The following is a 16,239-nucleotide window of genomic DNA, read 5'->3' as shown; positions in this document are numbered from 1 at the left end:
CAAAATGTCGTACAGGCCCAGAATTTGGTCCAGTTCCAAAACCTTGTTTTGGTCTAGAATGTGGTCCAATAGCTGGTCCAAAAGCTGATCCAAAATCTGAACCAGGATCTACTCCAAATCTCTTCCAAAATTAAATGTCCAGAATTTAGTGCTAGTCCTGAATCTGGTTGGCGGTTCAGACAAAATGATCAACTTGGAAAGAACACTGATTTAAAGAATTAGGGAATACTAAATCGGGTCTTCGCCAAGGACGCCACAATGTCACGCTTCGGCTCTGGCCGTGAGAGAGTCTTCATCTCTTGACACTTGACAGAATTGACGTTTCCGAGAGGTCTGTCTACAGTTTTATATCCTGCTGCGACCTCTAAAAGTTGCATCACAATCATAATTGAAGTACGCCGCCACAATCTGGTGCCGGTTTGTTGTAAGCAAACCGTACGTTTTGTTCTGCTCGGTTCAAAAATTAAAAAATTCCGACAACAAACAACAACCACAAAAACCATGCAAAACAACACAATGAAAAACCCTCACACGCAGCTCGACCCATTTTGATGTGGCTGTGGCAAAGTAACGTTGGAACAGCCGTCATCGCGGTTGAGGATTTATTCATGGACGCACGCAAAAACACCGGCTCTGGGCACCCGGGAGAAGAAGTTGCTTTGAGTGGGCCGTCGTCCTTGGTGAGCACATACATCAAAGGGATTTTTCCTGTCGCCTTCCGGAAATGATTTTCACATCCGACTGCTGTGCTGCGCTGTGCTGCGCGGTGGTTGTGTGGCTTGCTTGGCAAGCCTATGATGAATAGCCAGGCAGCCAGGCGCTGCTGCTGGTCGGAAGGAAAAAAGGATGATACTTTGTATAAATATTTTTAATTGCGGAAATTCACGCTTTTGAAATTGAGAAGCCGCTGTTGCTGAGGATTCTTCCGAGAGTTCTCACCTGAAGAAGACGACGACGACGACGACGATGGCGATGGTATGACGCAATCATGTACCTATCCTGAATGCGGATGCAATTCTTTTCTTCCGAGGCGGCGCGGCCGTAAAATTAGGTTCCGCTTTCAGTTCCAAACTAGGTCAACTGGGTGCCTGGGACTGGGAAGCATCAGTGTGCCATACACTGGCACTGTTCTGCGGGTATCAATTCAACAAATAACCAAGTGGGAGGAAAAAAGTTTCAACGAATGTTTTGAGCGATTTTACCCTTGCCATTAGCAAATTAACGCAGCTGCTGATGATGATGATGATTTGCGAGTTGAGTGTTGTGTACTAATGACATAGATAAGCATGGCCATTTACAATTTGTACAGTTTTTTGCTTTCAAAAGCTCGATGTAAATAGCATCTGTGATGAATAATCTTGCTCGAAAATCACAGATATCAACGAGTGCCTGCTGCGAAACGGGCACGGTCCCTGTCAGGATACTTGCATCAATGAATGGCGTGGCTATAATTGCAGCTGCGAGGGTCTTCCCGGAACACGACTGTCACCCGACGGACACGGCTGCGAAGATGCGGGCGAATGTCCGAGCGCCGGCTGCTCCCATCAGTGTCTTAGCACGATGGGCCGCACGTACTGCATTTGCCCGGTCGGGTTCGTCCTCGGGGATGATTGGAAAACTTGCCAAGGTAATGTAGCATCTCGGTCGGTGAAACTGGGTTTCACTTGCTTCCAACGGGTACCGTAAAATGGGGTGTAATTTGGATGCTAATTGAAAGTTTTATTACATTTTACGCAAAAATTGTTACTGCTTTTGAAGATACTTTATCCATTCGGACCAATGTAATTTATCTTCAATTTTAAATCAAATTTTTATCAAAATTACAGAAACCGTCGTGGTAATCTTATTTTACGGTACTTATTTTTTATTGCACATCTATTAGAATTCTTGTTCACAACAGATTTATAAATATTCACAAGACTCTGAGCTCAGTTGCTGGAAAGCAAACAACATCATTATGTCACTCGCTGAATAAATCTACCTGATAATCGACATTTTAGTTTTAAACAAAAGCACTAAATCATCTAGTTCTTGCTCATGTCATTTTAGTGCAATAGCATGTGCGTAGTTTCACCCGAGATGGATGGTTCATGAGTAAAAGACTAATATTTATCTTCATCTGCATATCATTCACATCGTTAGGTAAATTTTGTTCTCTTGTTTATTGTATTTAAAAAATTTAATTCTTCTCCAATCTTTAGAACTGTTACTTAGCAATAAATATTGCATAGGTAATTTAAAACTGATCTCAAAGGTCATTTGTCGAACGTTCGATTATTGGGTTGGAAGAAACCGGTAGAACCAGAATTTTTCTTTCCGTTTGCAGCTACTACGGACGGAAAGATAGATTCAGATGTTTCAATTAAACCGCAATAAGAATAATCGACCTTAAAAACTTCGTCAAAACTTTTCTTCTAATCGTATCAGTTATACCTACTGTGAAAATTTACCCGATTCCTCAAAACGAATCAGACAAAACACATGCCCTCAAAACATCAAGACACGATGTCTTCTCAATGTTCTTTGTTGAGGTTATTTTATGCTTTCGGGTATTTTCCCGGTATTTATGCTGCCTCCGGCTATGAAACAGTAGGTACTTGCTGCTCTCTTGTTTAGCACAATTTCAATCTGTTTTGCATTGTTGCTGCCTCCGCATAACAATCCTTCAGCAGGCAGTCAGGCAGTGGGTGACGTACCTCATCACTACCGGTCTCTCAACGAAAACAAAATCTTTCAGAGCAATTTAAAAGAAATAAAATTCTCTGCCCATAGTTGGCCCACAGCAGACCGAAAATTCAGCAGTCAAAACTCCCGTTCCGTTCTCCGTTCAGCATAATCTTCAATCTTGTTCATACAATTTTAATACTGTTTGTAGAATGGATTCCGGAGACTAAACTTTTCGGTTACTGACTGTTGAACCGCTCCTTCTTTTCTGCCGCCGTCTGATGCATTCCATACTCGGGAAAAAAAAACTTTTACTTTTGGTAGCTTCCCGTCCAGACGTAGACTTTTCGTTCGTTCAAAGTTTCCGTCGCCTGTCCGCCCAGCCCGACACGCTGATATCGACAGTGAGGAAAGCTCAGCAGATCTCAGCTGATGTTGGAGTGAATTATGTTGCACGGAATGATTGAATGTAGAATTTTGACGGTGGTTTAGCGTGAGAGTTGACTTTATCAAGTTTCAAAAGATTTTTTAAAAAATGCTGCTTTTATTTGTAAAAATTGTATGATTCAATCCAGATTCACATCTTTTAGAAAACTTTTTTATCTCATAGTGTTATTGACCGTTTATTTAATGATGAAATTCAATCAAGGGTCACACACAATTGTGGGTCATTTTAGCTTCAAATTTCAATTTATGTTTGATATATTACTGATTGATAAAATTATTGTTCTTAGGTAGTACTACTAATTTGATCAATGAATAGATAATATTCAAACATAAATCGCAGCTAAAGTTAAAATGATCTACAATTGTGTGTGACCCATGATTGTGTACTAACTGTAACTGATCTTTCAGTTTTTGAGCCAGAATTACACAAATCCGTTCCAAATCCCAATTTCAGAGCTTTTCATCCACTTTCTGATTCCATTTTTTTGTATTTGAGTGTTTTTAACCCAGAGGGTCATTCACCACTTCTGATTACCTGTTACTTGTTTCCTGTCTACCGTTGTTTCCTTTTTCCGGTTGCTTATAATCTGATTCCTTGTTCAAGTTTTCTGTTTCTTATTCTTATTCCTTTCTTTTTCTTTCACTATTTGTTTTAATTTTTCTTTTAATGTTTTTTTATTGTATTGCTGTTTTTCTTTCTTTTTTCCTTTCATTTTCGCATTCATTTTTGTTTATATTCTTCTTTTTCTCCTTTTTCTTTTTCTTGTTATTTTCTTATTACTTTTTTTCTTTTGAGTTTTTGTTTTTCGTTCAATTTTATTTTACTTTTTCTTTGTTCTCATTCTTTTCTTCTTTATCATCCTCTATTTTCTGTTTGTCAGTTTCTTTGCTTTATGTTTTCTAGGGTCTATTCCTTTTCTTTTTCATATCTCTTTTCGTTTTCCGTTGCTCTTTCCTTCTCCTTTTCCATTTATTTTTCTTTTTCCTTTCCATTTATTGTTTTCCTTTTCCTTTCCTTTTCCTTTCCTTTTCCTTTTCCTTTTCCTTTTCCTTTTCCTTTTCCTTTTCCTTTTCCTTTTCCTTTTCCTTTTCCTTTTCCTTTTCCTTTTCCTTTTCCTTTGCCTTTTCCTTTTCCTTTTCCTTTCCCTTTTTCTTTTCCTTTCCCGCTTTTCCTTTTCCTTTTCCCCCGCTTTTCCTTTTCCTTTTCCCCTTTTCATTTTCCTTTTCCTTCTCCTTTTCCTTTTGCATTATCTTTTCTCTTTCCGTTTTCCTTCCGTTTCCTTTTCTTTACTCTTTTCATTTTTCTTTTACTGATTCCTGTCTACTAAACATTGCTTCTTATTTTCTGTTTTCTGTTTACTGTTCCCTTCCCTTGCTTTTCCTTTCTGTTTTCTTTTACTTTTTTCAATTTCCATTTTCAGTTTAGGTTCTCTGTTTTAGGATTTGGGTTTTCGATTTACGGCTTTGAGATTTCTGTTTCCTGTTTTCAGTTTTTCAGTTTTTCAGTTTTTCAGTTTTTCAGTTTTTCAGTTTTTCAGTTTTTCAGTTTTTCAGTTTTTCAGTTTTTCAGTTTTTCAGTTTTTCAGTTTTTCAGTTTTTCAGTTTTTCAGTTTTTCAGTTTTTCAGTTTTTCAGTTTTTCAGTTTTTCAGTTTTTCAGTTTTTCAGTTTTTCAGTTTTTCAGTTTTTCAGTTTTTCAGTTTTTCAGTTTTTCAGTTTTTCAGTTTTTCAGTTTTTCAGTTTTTCAGTTTTTCAGTTTTTCAGTTTTTCAGTTTTTCAGTTTTTCAGTTTTTCAGTTTTTCAGTTTTTCAGTTTTTCAGTTTTTCAGTTTTTCAGTTTTTCAGTTTTTCAGTTTTTCAGTTTTTCAGTTTTTCAGTTTTTCAGTTTTTCAGTTTTTCAGTTTTTCAGTTTTTCAGTTTTTCAGTTTTTCAGTTTTTCAGTTTTTCAGTTTTTCAGTTTTTCAGTTTTTCAGTTTTTCAGTTTTTCAGTTTTTCAGTTTTTCAGTTTTTCAGTTTTTCAGTTTTTCAGTTTTTCAGTTTTTCAGTTTTTCAGTTTTTCAGTTTTTCAGTTTTTCAGTTTTTCAGTTTTTCAGTTTTTCAGTTTTTCAGTTTTTCAGTTTTTCAGTTTTTCAGTTTTTCAGTTTTTCAGTTTTTCAGTTTTTCAGTTTTTCAGTTTTTCAGTTTTTCAGTTTTTCAGTTTTTCAGTTTTTCAGTTTTTCAGTTTTTGTTTTTTGTTTTCTGTTTTCTGTTTTCTGTTTTCTGTTTTCTGTTTTCTGTTTTCTGTTTTCTGTTTTCTGTTTTCTGTTTTCTGTTTTCTGTTTTCTGTTTTCTGTTTTCTGTTTTCTGTTTTCTGTTTTCTGTTTTCTGTTTTCTGTTTTCTGTTTTCTGTTTTCTGTTTTCTGTTTTCTGTTTTCTGTTTTCTGTTTTCTGTTTTCTGTTTTCTGTTTTCTGTTTTCTGTTTTCTGTTTTCTGTTTTCTGTTTTCTGTTTTCTGTTTTCTGTTTTCTGTTTTCTGTTTTCTGTTTTCTGTTTTCTGTTTTCTGTTTTCTGTTTTCTGTTTTCTGTTTTCTGTTTTCTGTTTTCTGTTTTCTGTTTTCTGTTTTCTGTTTTCTGTTTTCTGTTTTCTGTTTTCTGTTTTCTGTTTTCTGTTTTCTGTTTTCTGTTTTCTGTTTTCTGTTTTCTGTTTTCTGTTTTCTGTTTTCTGTTTTCTGTTTTCTGTTTTCTGTTTTCTGTTTTCTGTTTTCTGTTTTCTGTTTTCTGTTTTCTGTTTTCTGTTTTCTGTTTTCTGTTTTCTGTTTTCTGTTTTCTGTTTTCTGTTTTCTGTTTTCTGTTTTCTGTTTTCTGTTTTCTGTTTTCTGTTTTCTGTTTTCTGTTTTCTGTTTTCTGTTTTCTGATTTCTGTTTTCTGTTTTCTGTTTTCTGTTTTCTGTTTTCTGTTTTCTGTTTTCTGTTTTCTGTTTTCTGTTTTCTGTTTTCTGTTTTCTGTTTTCTGTTTTCTGTTTTCTGTTTTCTGTTTTCTGTTTTCTGTTTTCTGTTTTCTGTTTTCTGTTTTCTGTTTTCTGTTTTCTGTTTTCTGTTTTCTGTTTTCTGTTTTCTGTTTTCTGTTTTCTGTTTTCTGTTTTCTGTTTTCTGTTTTCTGTTTTCTGTTTTCTGTTTTCTGTTTTCTGTTTTCTGTTTTCTGTTTTCTGTTTTCTGTTTTCTGTTTTCTGTTTTCTGTTTTCTGTTTTCTGTTTTCTGTTTTCTGTTTTCTGTTTTCTGTTTTCTATTTTCTGTTTTCTGTTTTCGACTTTCGATTTTTCGGCTTTCGATCTTCGACTTTTGACTATCGACTTTCGATTTTTGACTTTCGAATTTCGACTGTCGACTTTCGAATTTCGACTTTCGACTTTTCGACTTTCGAGTTTTAACCTTTCGATCTTCCAACTAGCGACCTTCCAACTTTTTGATCTTTCGACCTTTCGACTTTTCGAACTTCCTACTTTGGACTTTCGACTGTCGTCTTTAGACTTCTGGCTTCCGATCTTTCGACTTTCGGCCTTGCGACCTTCCACCTTTCGGCCTATCAACCTTTCGAATTTTTAACCTTCCGACTTTTCGACTTTTCGACTTTTCGATCTTCCGACTTTCGACTTTCGATTTTCGACTTCCGACCTTTCGACTTTCGGCCTTGCGACCTTCCACCTTTCGGCCTATTAGCCATTCGGTTTTTTAACCTTCCGACTATCGACTTTCGACTTTCGACTTTCGACTTTCGACTTTCGACTTTCGATTTTCGACTTCCGACCTTCGACTTTCGACTTTTGACCTTTCGACTTTCCATTATTCGACTTTCGATCTTTGACTTTTGACTATCGACTTTAGACTGTCGACTTTCGACTTTCGACTGTCGAATTTCGACTTCCGATTTTTCGACTTTCGACTTTGCACCTTGCGATCTTTCAACCTTTTGATCTTTCGACTTTTCGACTTTTCGACCTTCCGACTTTCGGCTGTCGTCTTTCGACTTCCGACTTTCGACTTTCGACTTTTGACTTTTGACTTTCGACTTTCGACTTTCGACTTTCGACTTTCGACTTTCGACTTTCGACTTTCGACTTTCGACTTTCGACTTTCGACTTTCGACTTTCGACTTTCGACTTTCGACTTTCGACTTTCGACTTTCGAGTTTTAACCTTTCGATCTTCGACTTGGTCTTGGTCTTGCGATCTTCCGACTTTCGACTTTCGATTTTCGACTTCCGACCTTTCGACTTTCGGCCTTGCGACCTTCCACCTTTCGGCCTATTAGCCATTCGGTTTTTTAACCTTCCGACTATCGACTTTCGACTTTCGACTTTCGATTTTCGACTTCCGACCTTCGACTTTCGACTTTTGACCTTTCGACTTTCCATTATTCGACTTTCGATCTTTGACTTTTGACTATCGACTTTAGACTGTCGACTTTCGACTTTCGAATTTCAAATTTCGACTTTCGACTGTCGAATTTCGACTTTCGACTTTTCGACTTTCGAGTTTTAACCTTTCAATCTTCCAACTAGCGACCTTCCAACTTTTTGATCTTTCGACCTTTCGACTTTTCGAACTTCCTACTTTGGACTTTCGACTGTCGTCTTTAGACTTCTGGCTTCCGACCTTTCGACTTTCGGCCTTGCGACCTTCCACCTTTCGGCCTATTAGCCATTCGGTTTTTTAACCTTCCGACTATCGACTTTCGACTTTCGACTTTCGACTTTCGACTTTCGATTTTCGACTTCCGACCTTCGACTTTCGACTTTTGACCTTTCGACTTTCCATTATTCGACTTTCGATCTTTGACTTTTGACTATCGACTTTAGACTGTCGACTTTCGACTTTCGACTGTCGAATTTCGACTTCCGATTTTTCGACTTTCGACTTTGCACCTTGCGACCTTTCAACCTTTTGATCTTTCGACCTTTCGACTTTTCGACCATCCGAATTTCGACTGACGTCTTTCGACTTCCAACTTTCGACTTTCGACTTTCGACTTTCGACTTTCGACTTTCGACTTTCGACTTTAGGCTTTCGACTTTCGAATTTCGACTTTCGACTTTTGATTTTCGAATTTCGACTGGCGACTTCCGAATTTCGGCTTTTAACCTTCCGACCTTCCAACTTGCGACTTTGCAACTTTTTGATCTTTCGACCTTTCGACTTCTCGACCTTCCGACTTTCGACTTTCGACTGTCGGCTTTCGACTTTCGGCCTATCAACCGTTCGACTTTTTTACCTTCCGACTTTCGACTTTCGTCTTTCGAGTTTCGACTTCCGACCTTTCGACTTTTAACCTTACGACTTTCCAACATTCGACTTTCGATCTTCGACTTTCGATTTTCGACTTTCGACTTTCGACTTTCGACTTTCGACTTTCGACTTTCGACTTTCAATTTTCGACTTGGTCTTGGTCTTGCCCAAGCAACAATGTGAGTTTTTTGTACTCTTAGTTTTTTTGTAAGACCAATTTTGGTCTTAAATGCCATCATAAAAGTGCAATAAAACCCAAATTGTTACTCGGGTGGTCTTGGTCTTGGTCTTGGTCTTAGTCTTGGCCTTAGTCTTGGTCTTAGTCTTGGCCTTAGTCTTGGTCTTGGTCTTGGTCTTGGTCTTGGTCTTGGTCTTGGTCTTGGTCTTGGTCTTGGTCTTGGTCTTGGTCTTGGTCTTGGTCTTGGTCTTGGTCTTGGTCTTGGTCTTGGTCTTGGTCTTGGTCTTGGTCTTGGTCTTGGTCTTGGTCTTGGTCTTGGTCTTGGTCTTGGTCTTGGTCTTGGTCTTGGTCTTGGTCTTGGTCTTGGTCTTGGTCTTTGTCTTTGTCTTTGTCTTTGTCTTTGTCTTTGTCTTTGTCTTTGTCTTTGTCTTTGTCTTTGTCTTTGTCTTTGTCTTTGTCTTTGTCTTTGTCTTTGTCTTTGTCTTTGTTTTTGTCTGTATCTTCTTCTTTTTTCTTCATCTTTTTCTTTGTCTATACCTTTGTTATTGTCTTTTTCTTCGTCTGTCAATAAAATTTAGGTTACAAGCCATGGCAGAGATAATACTTATGATAAGCTCTATTTTTATAATTATAGTTATAGTTATAGTTATACTGATACTCGGTTTCTTATACTCTTGGATTCTTGGACTTTTCGACTTATGAACCTGCTGATTCCTAGATTGTTGGATTTTTGTTTTCTTTGTTTCTTAGATTTTTGGAATTATAGGTTCTTGGACTCTTGGATTCTTGAGTTATTGGATTCCTAAATTTTTGAAATTTTACACTTTTGATTTATTTGATTTTTGGATGATCATTTTTTGATTCTTTAAGAATCCAAGAATTCTTGCAGCCAGGAATTCATGAATCCAAGTATATAAATCCAAGTATCCAAGTACCCAAGCATCCTATTATTCAGGAATTCAGGAATTTAGGAGTCTAAGAGTCAATAAATCTAAAGGTCTAAGAATCGAAGAATCCAAGAATCCACGATTCCAAGAATCCAGAAATCAAAGAATCTAACATTCCAAGCAGCCAGAAATCCAAGAATTTAACTATCCAAGCATCCTATAATCCAAGAATCCCAGAATTCAAAAATGCCAGAATTCAAGAATCCCAAAGCTTAAGAATTCATGAATCCAAGAATTCAAGGATATAAGAGTCTAAGAATCCATATATCTAAAAGTCCAAGAATATGAACGTGAATGAACCCAAGAATCCTAGAATCCTAGAATCCAAGAATCTGGGAATCCAAGAACTTAAATCCAAGGATTTATGAATCTAAATATTCAATAATTTGGGAATCCAGGATTCCAAGAGTTACAATTTCAAGTTTAATTGAAAGTTCGCATCTAGATTTAAACCCTGATATAACTTAATACTCAGATCCACTTTAAGTTACAATATCAGTTTAAAATCTACTTTAACCCTCTAACGGGTAAGACCGTCTGTAGACGGCCTTCGCTTTTGGAGTTCCAGAGCCGCATACGAAATTTGTTTTTAATTGGCAATATACAAAATGTGTCTGAACAGATTTCTTGACATTTTGATACTAATATCATAACATTCTGACCATGCATTCAAAAGTTATTATATTTCAAAAACAAAAATTCCGAAAAATTTCGAAAATAATTAATGCGCGAATATTCCCTTTTTTACTTTTGAAGGAAAAGGACATCTAGAACAAAATGATTGACCCAAAAATGTATTCTATGGGTAAATTTCATGCATTATTTTAATTTTGTAATATATCTGAATTGAAAAAATATCTGGGCAGAGCGTTAGACATGAAAAAAGAAAAAGAGAAAATGGACTTTTTCTTACCTGGCGCTCCTCCAGATAATTATTTTTGTATGAAAATCAGAACTTAAGGTTTTTTAGTGTGTACTTTCATCATAAAATAGTCATAAGCTTGATCGCATCGTTTTTACGTTGTTGCCCGTTAGAGGGTTAAACTAAAATATTGTAATCAATCCAATAGTTGAAGTCCAATAATGATCTAAGTTCTATTTATGACCACAACTTTCTTCATTCCAATAGAAGTGTAACTATTTTGAATTACACGTTTTATCTTATTCTAAAATTTTTGACACAACTTTGTCGTTGAATTTTCCTGGTATTCAGGATTCAACCGGCTGCTGTTAAAAACTGTATATTTTTTTCTAAATAATATTTTATGCCTTCCACTGTACTTTTGTTTGATTTCTATCACTTCTAATCATATTGAATGTCGATATTAATTTAAAAACAAGGAGACCAAAATTTGCTTAGAGAAATTCCTCCAAAAAAGTGTCGAAATGTCGAATTGGGAATACCAGTATAAAATTACTGAAAGAAAAACAAAATTTTCCGGCTTTCCGTTCCCTCTTGCTTCTGGAAAGTTCATTTCTATCTTCAACCTTTTAGTTCGTTCCTCTCCGCAGTCGGCAGTCAGTTATTATACTCCATTTATGGTTCCGTCCAAAAAAAAAAAGTTGATGCACTCGCTGTCGCTCCGGTAGGTTTATGATTATGTGCGGGCAAACACTCTGTCTGCAAAGTTGATTTTCATTAAAAGCAACGTAAATGCATAAGTTTTTTTTTGTTTTTGTTTGGAGTAAAATCATGTGAGTCGTATCATTGAGTTTCTAACGCTAACATTGTTCATTGTTGTTCAGAACTATGAATTGAATTGCTGAATCATTAGTCGCAGAACATCGTCAAACAGTACATTCTCACGTTAAACAATCATAACCCACTTGTCTTGTGTGTGTGTTCGTTTGTGCGTTTGTGTGTTTGCTTTTCATAATTCAGTCTGATAACACATATGCCATATTGCTTACCATCATTTGCGCGCTTCGAGCTTAACTTAACAGCTACATCATAAACAAAAGAAATCGCTACCGCCTGGCCGTGCCGTTTGCTAACAAACACTTCCGTGCGCTTCGCCGTTTAAGCTCTTTTGTAAATACAACATTTTCCTTCTCTCCGGACTGCCGCCGGGAAAACCAACAGACATCAACGAGTGTGAAGATGATGCGATAGCTGTGCGTTGCCCCGATGGATGTGAAAATACACATGGTTCGTATCGCTGTCTGGAGGAGGCTGCACCGGAACCGGAGCCAAGCCCGCGTCCGAGTCTGGGTAGCAGCAGCAGTAGTGCAGAGACGGCTTCCCCGAGTGAGGATGATGAAGAGGACGACGATGGCGAGGAGGATGGTGAGGGCGACTTCGATGAGGAAGCTGATAATGAAAATGGAAATGAGGAACGCCCTTCCACGCCGGCTTCCACCACGACCACGACAACAACGGAAGTGACTGAAATTGATGAGAAAAGTGACGATGACGAGTACGATGAAGGTGACGAACAGCAATCAAACAATGAAATTTTGCCGGCTGAAAGCGATGATGACAAAGAAGACGTCGACGTCGACGTCGAAGAGGATGACCTGGACCTGGACAATGAGCTGCCGGAACCGGCGCAAAGACCGGAAATCGATCGATCAAATGTTGAGTCCGACAATGAAGTCGAAGTTGACGGCGACGATGGCGATGATGGTGATGACTACGATGATGAAGATAAGAATGGCGAAGACGAGGAAATTCATCATCAGCAACCGCCGCATCGGCATCGTCACCATCACGGTGACCGGAGGCCGGAGTTGGAAGAAGAAAGTGAAATTAAACCACTTGAGGTAGAGCCTCATGGCACTTCTACCGAATCATCATCTCCGGTGGTAGTCAAGATTGATAGGGATGAGGAGGAGCAGGAGGAGGATGAATTCCCGGAGGAAAACCATAAAGAAAATGAGCTTGATAGTGATGACTATCTCGAACCGGAGGCTGAAGTTTCATCGGCCATAACGACGACGACGACGACGGCCACGACCACTAGCACTCCGCGGCATGTTGTGAGTTGCCGTGAGGGGCTGAGACTAAATTCAGCTGATGAATGTGAAGGTTAGTATGAAGTTTGAAACAAGTTTTAAGCTTTTTCTTTTTGTGATGTGTGTCTTGTTGTTTTTTTCGTTAATTTCTGATAAAACTTATTCGTCCCGAAAATTTTCTGCTTAGTTAATTGAATTATGGTTGAATCTTTCCTCAACTGCTTTTTATCCGTAACGATAATGCGCCTCCATAAAATGCACCGTTTCGTTCCAGCATAGCAGTTTTGCAGTTTATTTTTATACTTTTACCGACTTCGGTTCTCGTTCGAAAACGCCAGCTTGAAGCTGGCTGGTTCGCGTGTGAATCCACCACTTATTCGCTGGCTGTTTCCAAAGTGACACAAACAAGACAAAAAAACCGTTGAAACGCTTCCAAACAAACGGTGGGAAACCATCATCGCTTGTTCGCGTTTCGGCTAATTGAATTTTGCACCATGCACATACTTCTGCCTCTGACGGTTGGTACACGCAACATCCTCCTCACGTGTTTGTGTGTATGTTTGCAACGCTTTCGGATGCTGTGCGGTTCCGGTTTTAGAACACACTCATCTTTACACACATTTACACGCCTGGGAAAGTACCGGTTTCCCTTTTGTTCTCTGGTGTGTGCAATTTTCCGACGGTTTTCCAGCTCAAATGCTGCTGTTGCTGCTGCTGCCGTTGTTGTAGCTGTTGTTATTGTTGTTGTCGTCTCTCAAAGGGAAAGTAAAGTCATGTAGATTGAATTTCACGACTGTGTTTCCCAAATCCATGATGGTGATGGTGGCTTGCGCTGTTCGGTCGGAGCAATGCAGTGTCTGGTATTCGTGGTGACATTTATCAGACAGAGAACAAGTTCTCTGCCGGGCTGCCGGTGTGTAGGCTCAGTTCTGGCCGGGCTGGTTAACAATGGGAATAGCAGTTCCGCTGTACCGCCGAACATGTTGATCGTTGTTGTAATTTGTAGTGGCTCGGGACCTGCCCAACTCCATGGTGCTCTGTACTCATAAGTAAGGTACAGTGGAGTTTGCTTAAACCTTGAATTTTTTATCAAATGAAAATATTCTCAATTTTTTGGAAATGATTGACCATCTTTAAAATTTTTACTGGACATTTACTGATTATGGAACTTTAAAAGAGTCTTAAGACACATCTCAACGTTCCGACCCACCCCACTGCACCTTGTCATATCGCTTTTGTTGGCGATTTTCTACAGTGTTTGTTATTTTATGGTGCGTTAGACCGGCGTTGTTCGGTTATCAACAGGCTACTTGCTTATCCTATCCGCCTATTGCATTGGCCGGATTAGCGCAATACTGCAATATTTAGGAGGAAATCATTTTGTGCCATGGATGTCAGACAGATTTTCATGCTAGACGGCATTTCGTCGGACACGATTGTGGTAGTTGGCAGGATTATCAGTCTGACGCTTACCTACTACAATGCACAATATGTGGTCAGCTAGACAATGGCTCAATTTTAATATTCGGTATGCGGCTCAGTCAAAATATATTATATTGCTGTACGGTAACTGAGAGGAAAATGGTTCGATTTACCATTATTAGTAGACAGATCAGGTCAGTTCACTGGTAATTCATTAATATAATGAAAATGATTTTGAGTCATTCAAATCATGCCTGGCCAAAACAGAATTTGAGTGCTCCTATCGCCAGCACAAAAACTAGTTGGTGCAGTTTTCATCAAAATAGTATTAGTATTCATTAAGACCACTATGTGTCCAACGAATTTTTTAATAAATTACAAATGACAAATGACAAAAAGAATCCGGTCCCAAGTTTGCCGAAATCAAATCTGTTAACCAACGAAACTAACGTACCAATAGACTGCAAGCAACTTCCCGCTGCATAATACTAAATCGTAATTGGGCGCCCTATCCCTAACACCTTCTGGTATCAACCGAGATACGAGCAGTCTTTTCGCTTCAATTTTGCTCTTTGACTCCACGTTCTGAGCGGCACATGGCAGCGTCTGAGCTGGATAAGGTGGCTATATTAAGAAACGGGTTGTCTCGAATCGAGATGGCCGGAAGACCATTCAAGTAATACAAAACACTGGCCCAGGCAACGAAACAAGGACGACAAATGGAAACTTGGTTTCTGGAGCTACAGCAGATCGCTGATATTTGTAGGGGGCGATGAAGCACTGCAAGAAGTTTATCGTAAGAAAGAATAGGTAGGCTGTCGATTTTAGAAGATTTGATAGCGCGGTGATTCCATGCTGATCGACGTTGAACAAGCAGTCATCTCCATCATCACCTTTCGTCGCCAATTTCCTAATCGTTTCAGAGGTCGCAAATCGCATTCGACCTGGTCGAGCCATCTTGCATATCGAGCCTCCCTGTTCCTGGTGCGCCCGTGGAGTTGTTGAAGGGAACTGTTTCGGTCACACTGTCGTCCGGCATCCTTACGACGTGTCCGTCCAACCGTAGCCAACCGATTTTCGCCAGACGTACGATGGGAATTTCTCCAAGCAGTGGATGTACCTCGTGAATCATACGCCTCCACCACTCTCCGCTTTCAGTATATACTCCGGATCCGGCAAATATCGTTCGCAGTACCTTCCGCTCGAACACGTCAAAGGCACGTATCTCAGTAAACAATGTGGTTTTGTTGTCTCGATTGCAACCGAGATATACGAACTCATATCATATCTTTGTAATTCAAGCTTGCATATCATACAGCGGTTTTTAGAACACGCAACTTAATACTCCTCATCATATGATTAAAATATAACTTAATATTACAGTAATTTATACTGCTTTATAACTCACAGTCGTGAGTTGTATATGAGGACATTCACGACTGCAATACAACTTGTTCACTTTGCTTTGACATATTCTAATCATTATGCAATTCCAATGTAAAATTGACATGCATACAAATTATTGTGAATTTTCTGCTACGATCTTGTCTTTATTTGGGATGTTCTCCGTGAGCAGCGTCACGGTTTCAAGTCCATAAAAAACTACCGATCTCATCGGATAAGTTTTTATCCGATGGCCATCAAATTTTCAGGGTGGTGTTGCGAAGCCGGTGTTGGTCTAAATTAGTCACACACGTGCCGGCATAAGCATCCCTTTAAAAATTCCGCTCTGATTTCTTCATGCATTGCAAGGAGTTTTTGCGAGTATGTGTTTAGCCAACAGCTACAGTTCTTCTCGCTCGTCATTCGTCGTTGATGCCCGATCGGCTGATGCCGATTACACGCGAGGGTACGCGCCCCTGCCCGTGAGTAGAATCGAGGGCGAAGATGAAGAAGAAGAAGAAGAAGAAGAAGAAGAAGAAGAAGAAAAAGTAATGCAAAATTTGTATCCCAGTGCGCCACCAGCCTCACAGGTAGTTGATTCCCCGCGAGTTGAGGAAGACGATGTGAGGATGTGCGTGCGCGAGTGTGTGGGTAGCAAAATGTCTGCACGCAGCACTGGCGGCTGTTTGTTTTACGCCTGCGTGTACGGCGTAAGCGTTGATTGCTAAGTTTCTCATACTCTTTCGCGTGTAAGTAGGCATGGTTGACTTCTCGTCCGATTCGCAACATTGCACAATGGGTAAAAACGAGCTCATAATCCCAAGAATTAGAGGCCGATGATACTAAGACGCTTAAATAAACATTAGTTAATTAGAAGCCGCTGGGTTGGAATCTTACAAGTTACCTATTCCTATGAAAAAAAAATGCAGGAAATCGATTGGTGATAATTTCAACCTGCGCAGACTTCGGGAAGTGGTCCATTTTGCC

General features: G+C 39.0%; 1 protein-coding gene across 1 annotated transcript in view; it reads left to right on the top strand.

Moving 5' to 3' along the window:
- The window catches only part of LOC128736776 (uncharacterized), a 181,573-nt gene that overhangs the window by 107,702 nt on the left and 57,632 nt on the right, over positions 1-16,239 (top strand). The window contains exons 11-12 of the mRNA XM_053831264.1: positions 1,376-1,627; positions 11,576-12,520. Coding sequence (XP_053687239.1) covers positions 1,376-1,627; positions 11,576-12,520 — 1,197 coding nt within the window. The remainder of the gene's footprint in view (positions 1-1,375; positions 1,628-11,575; positions 12,521-16,239) is intronic.

This window comes from Sabethes cyaneus, chromosome 2, assembly GCF_943734655.1.
Source record: "Sabethes cyaneus chromosome 2, idSabCyanKW18_F2, whole genome shotgun sequence".
Classification (NCBI taxonomy): Eukaryota; Metazoa; Arthropoda; class Insecta; order Diptera; family Culicidae; genus Sabethes; species Sabethes cyaneus.
This window is presented reverse-complemented; position numbering and strand designations above follow the sequence as displayed.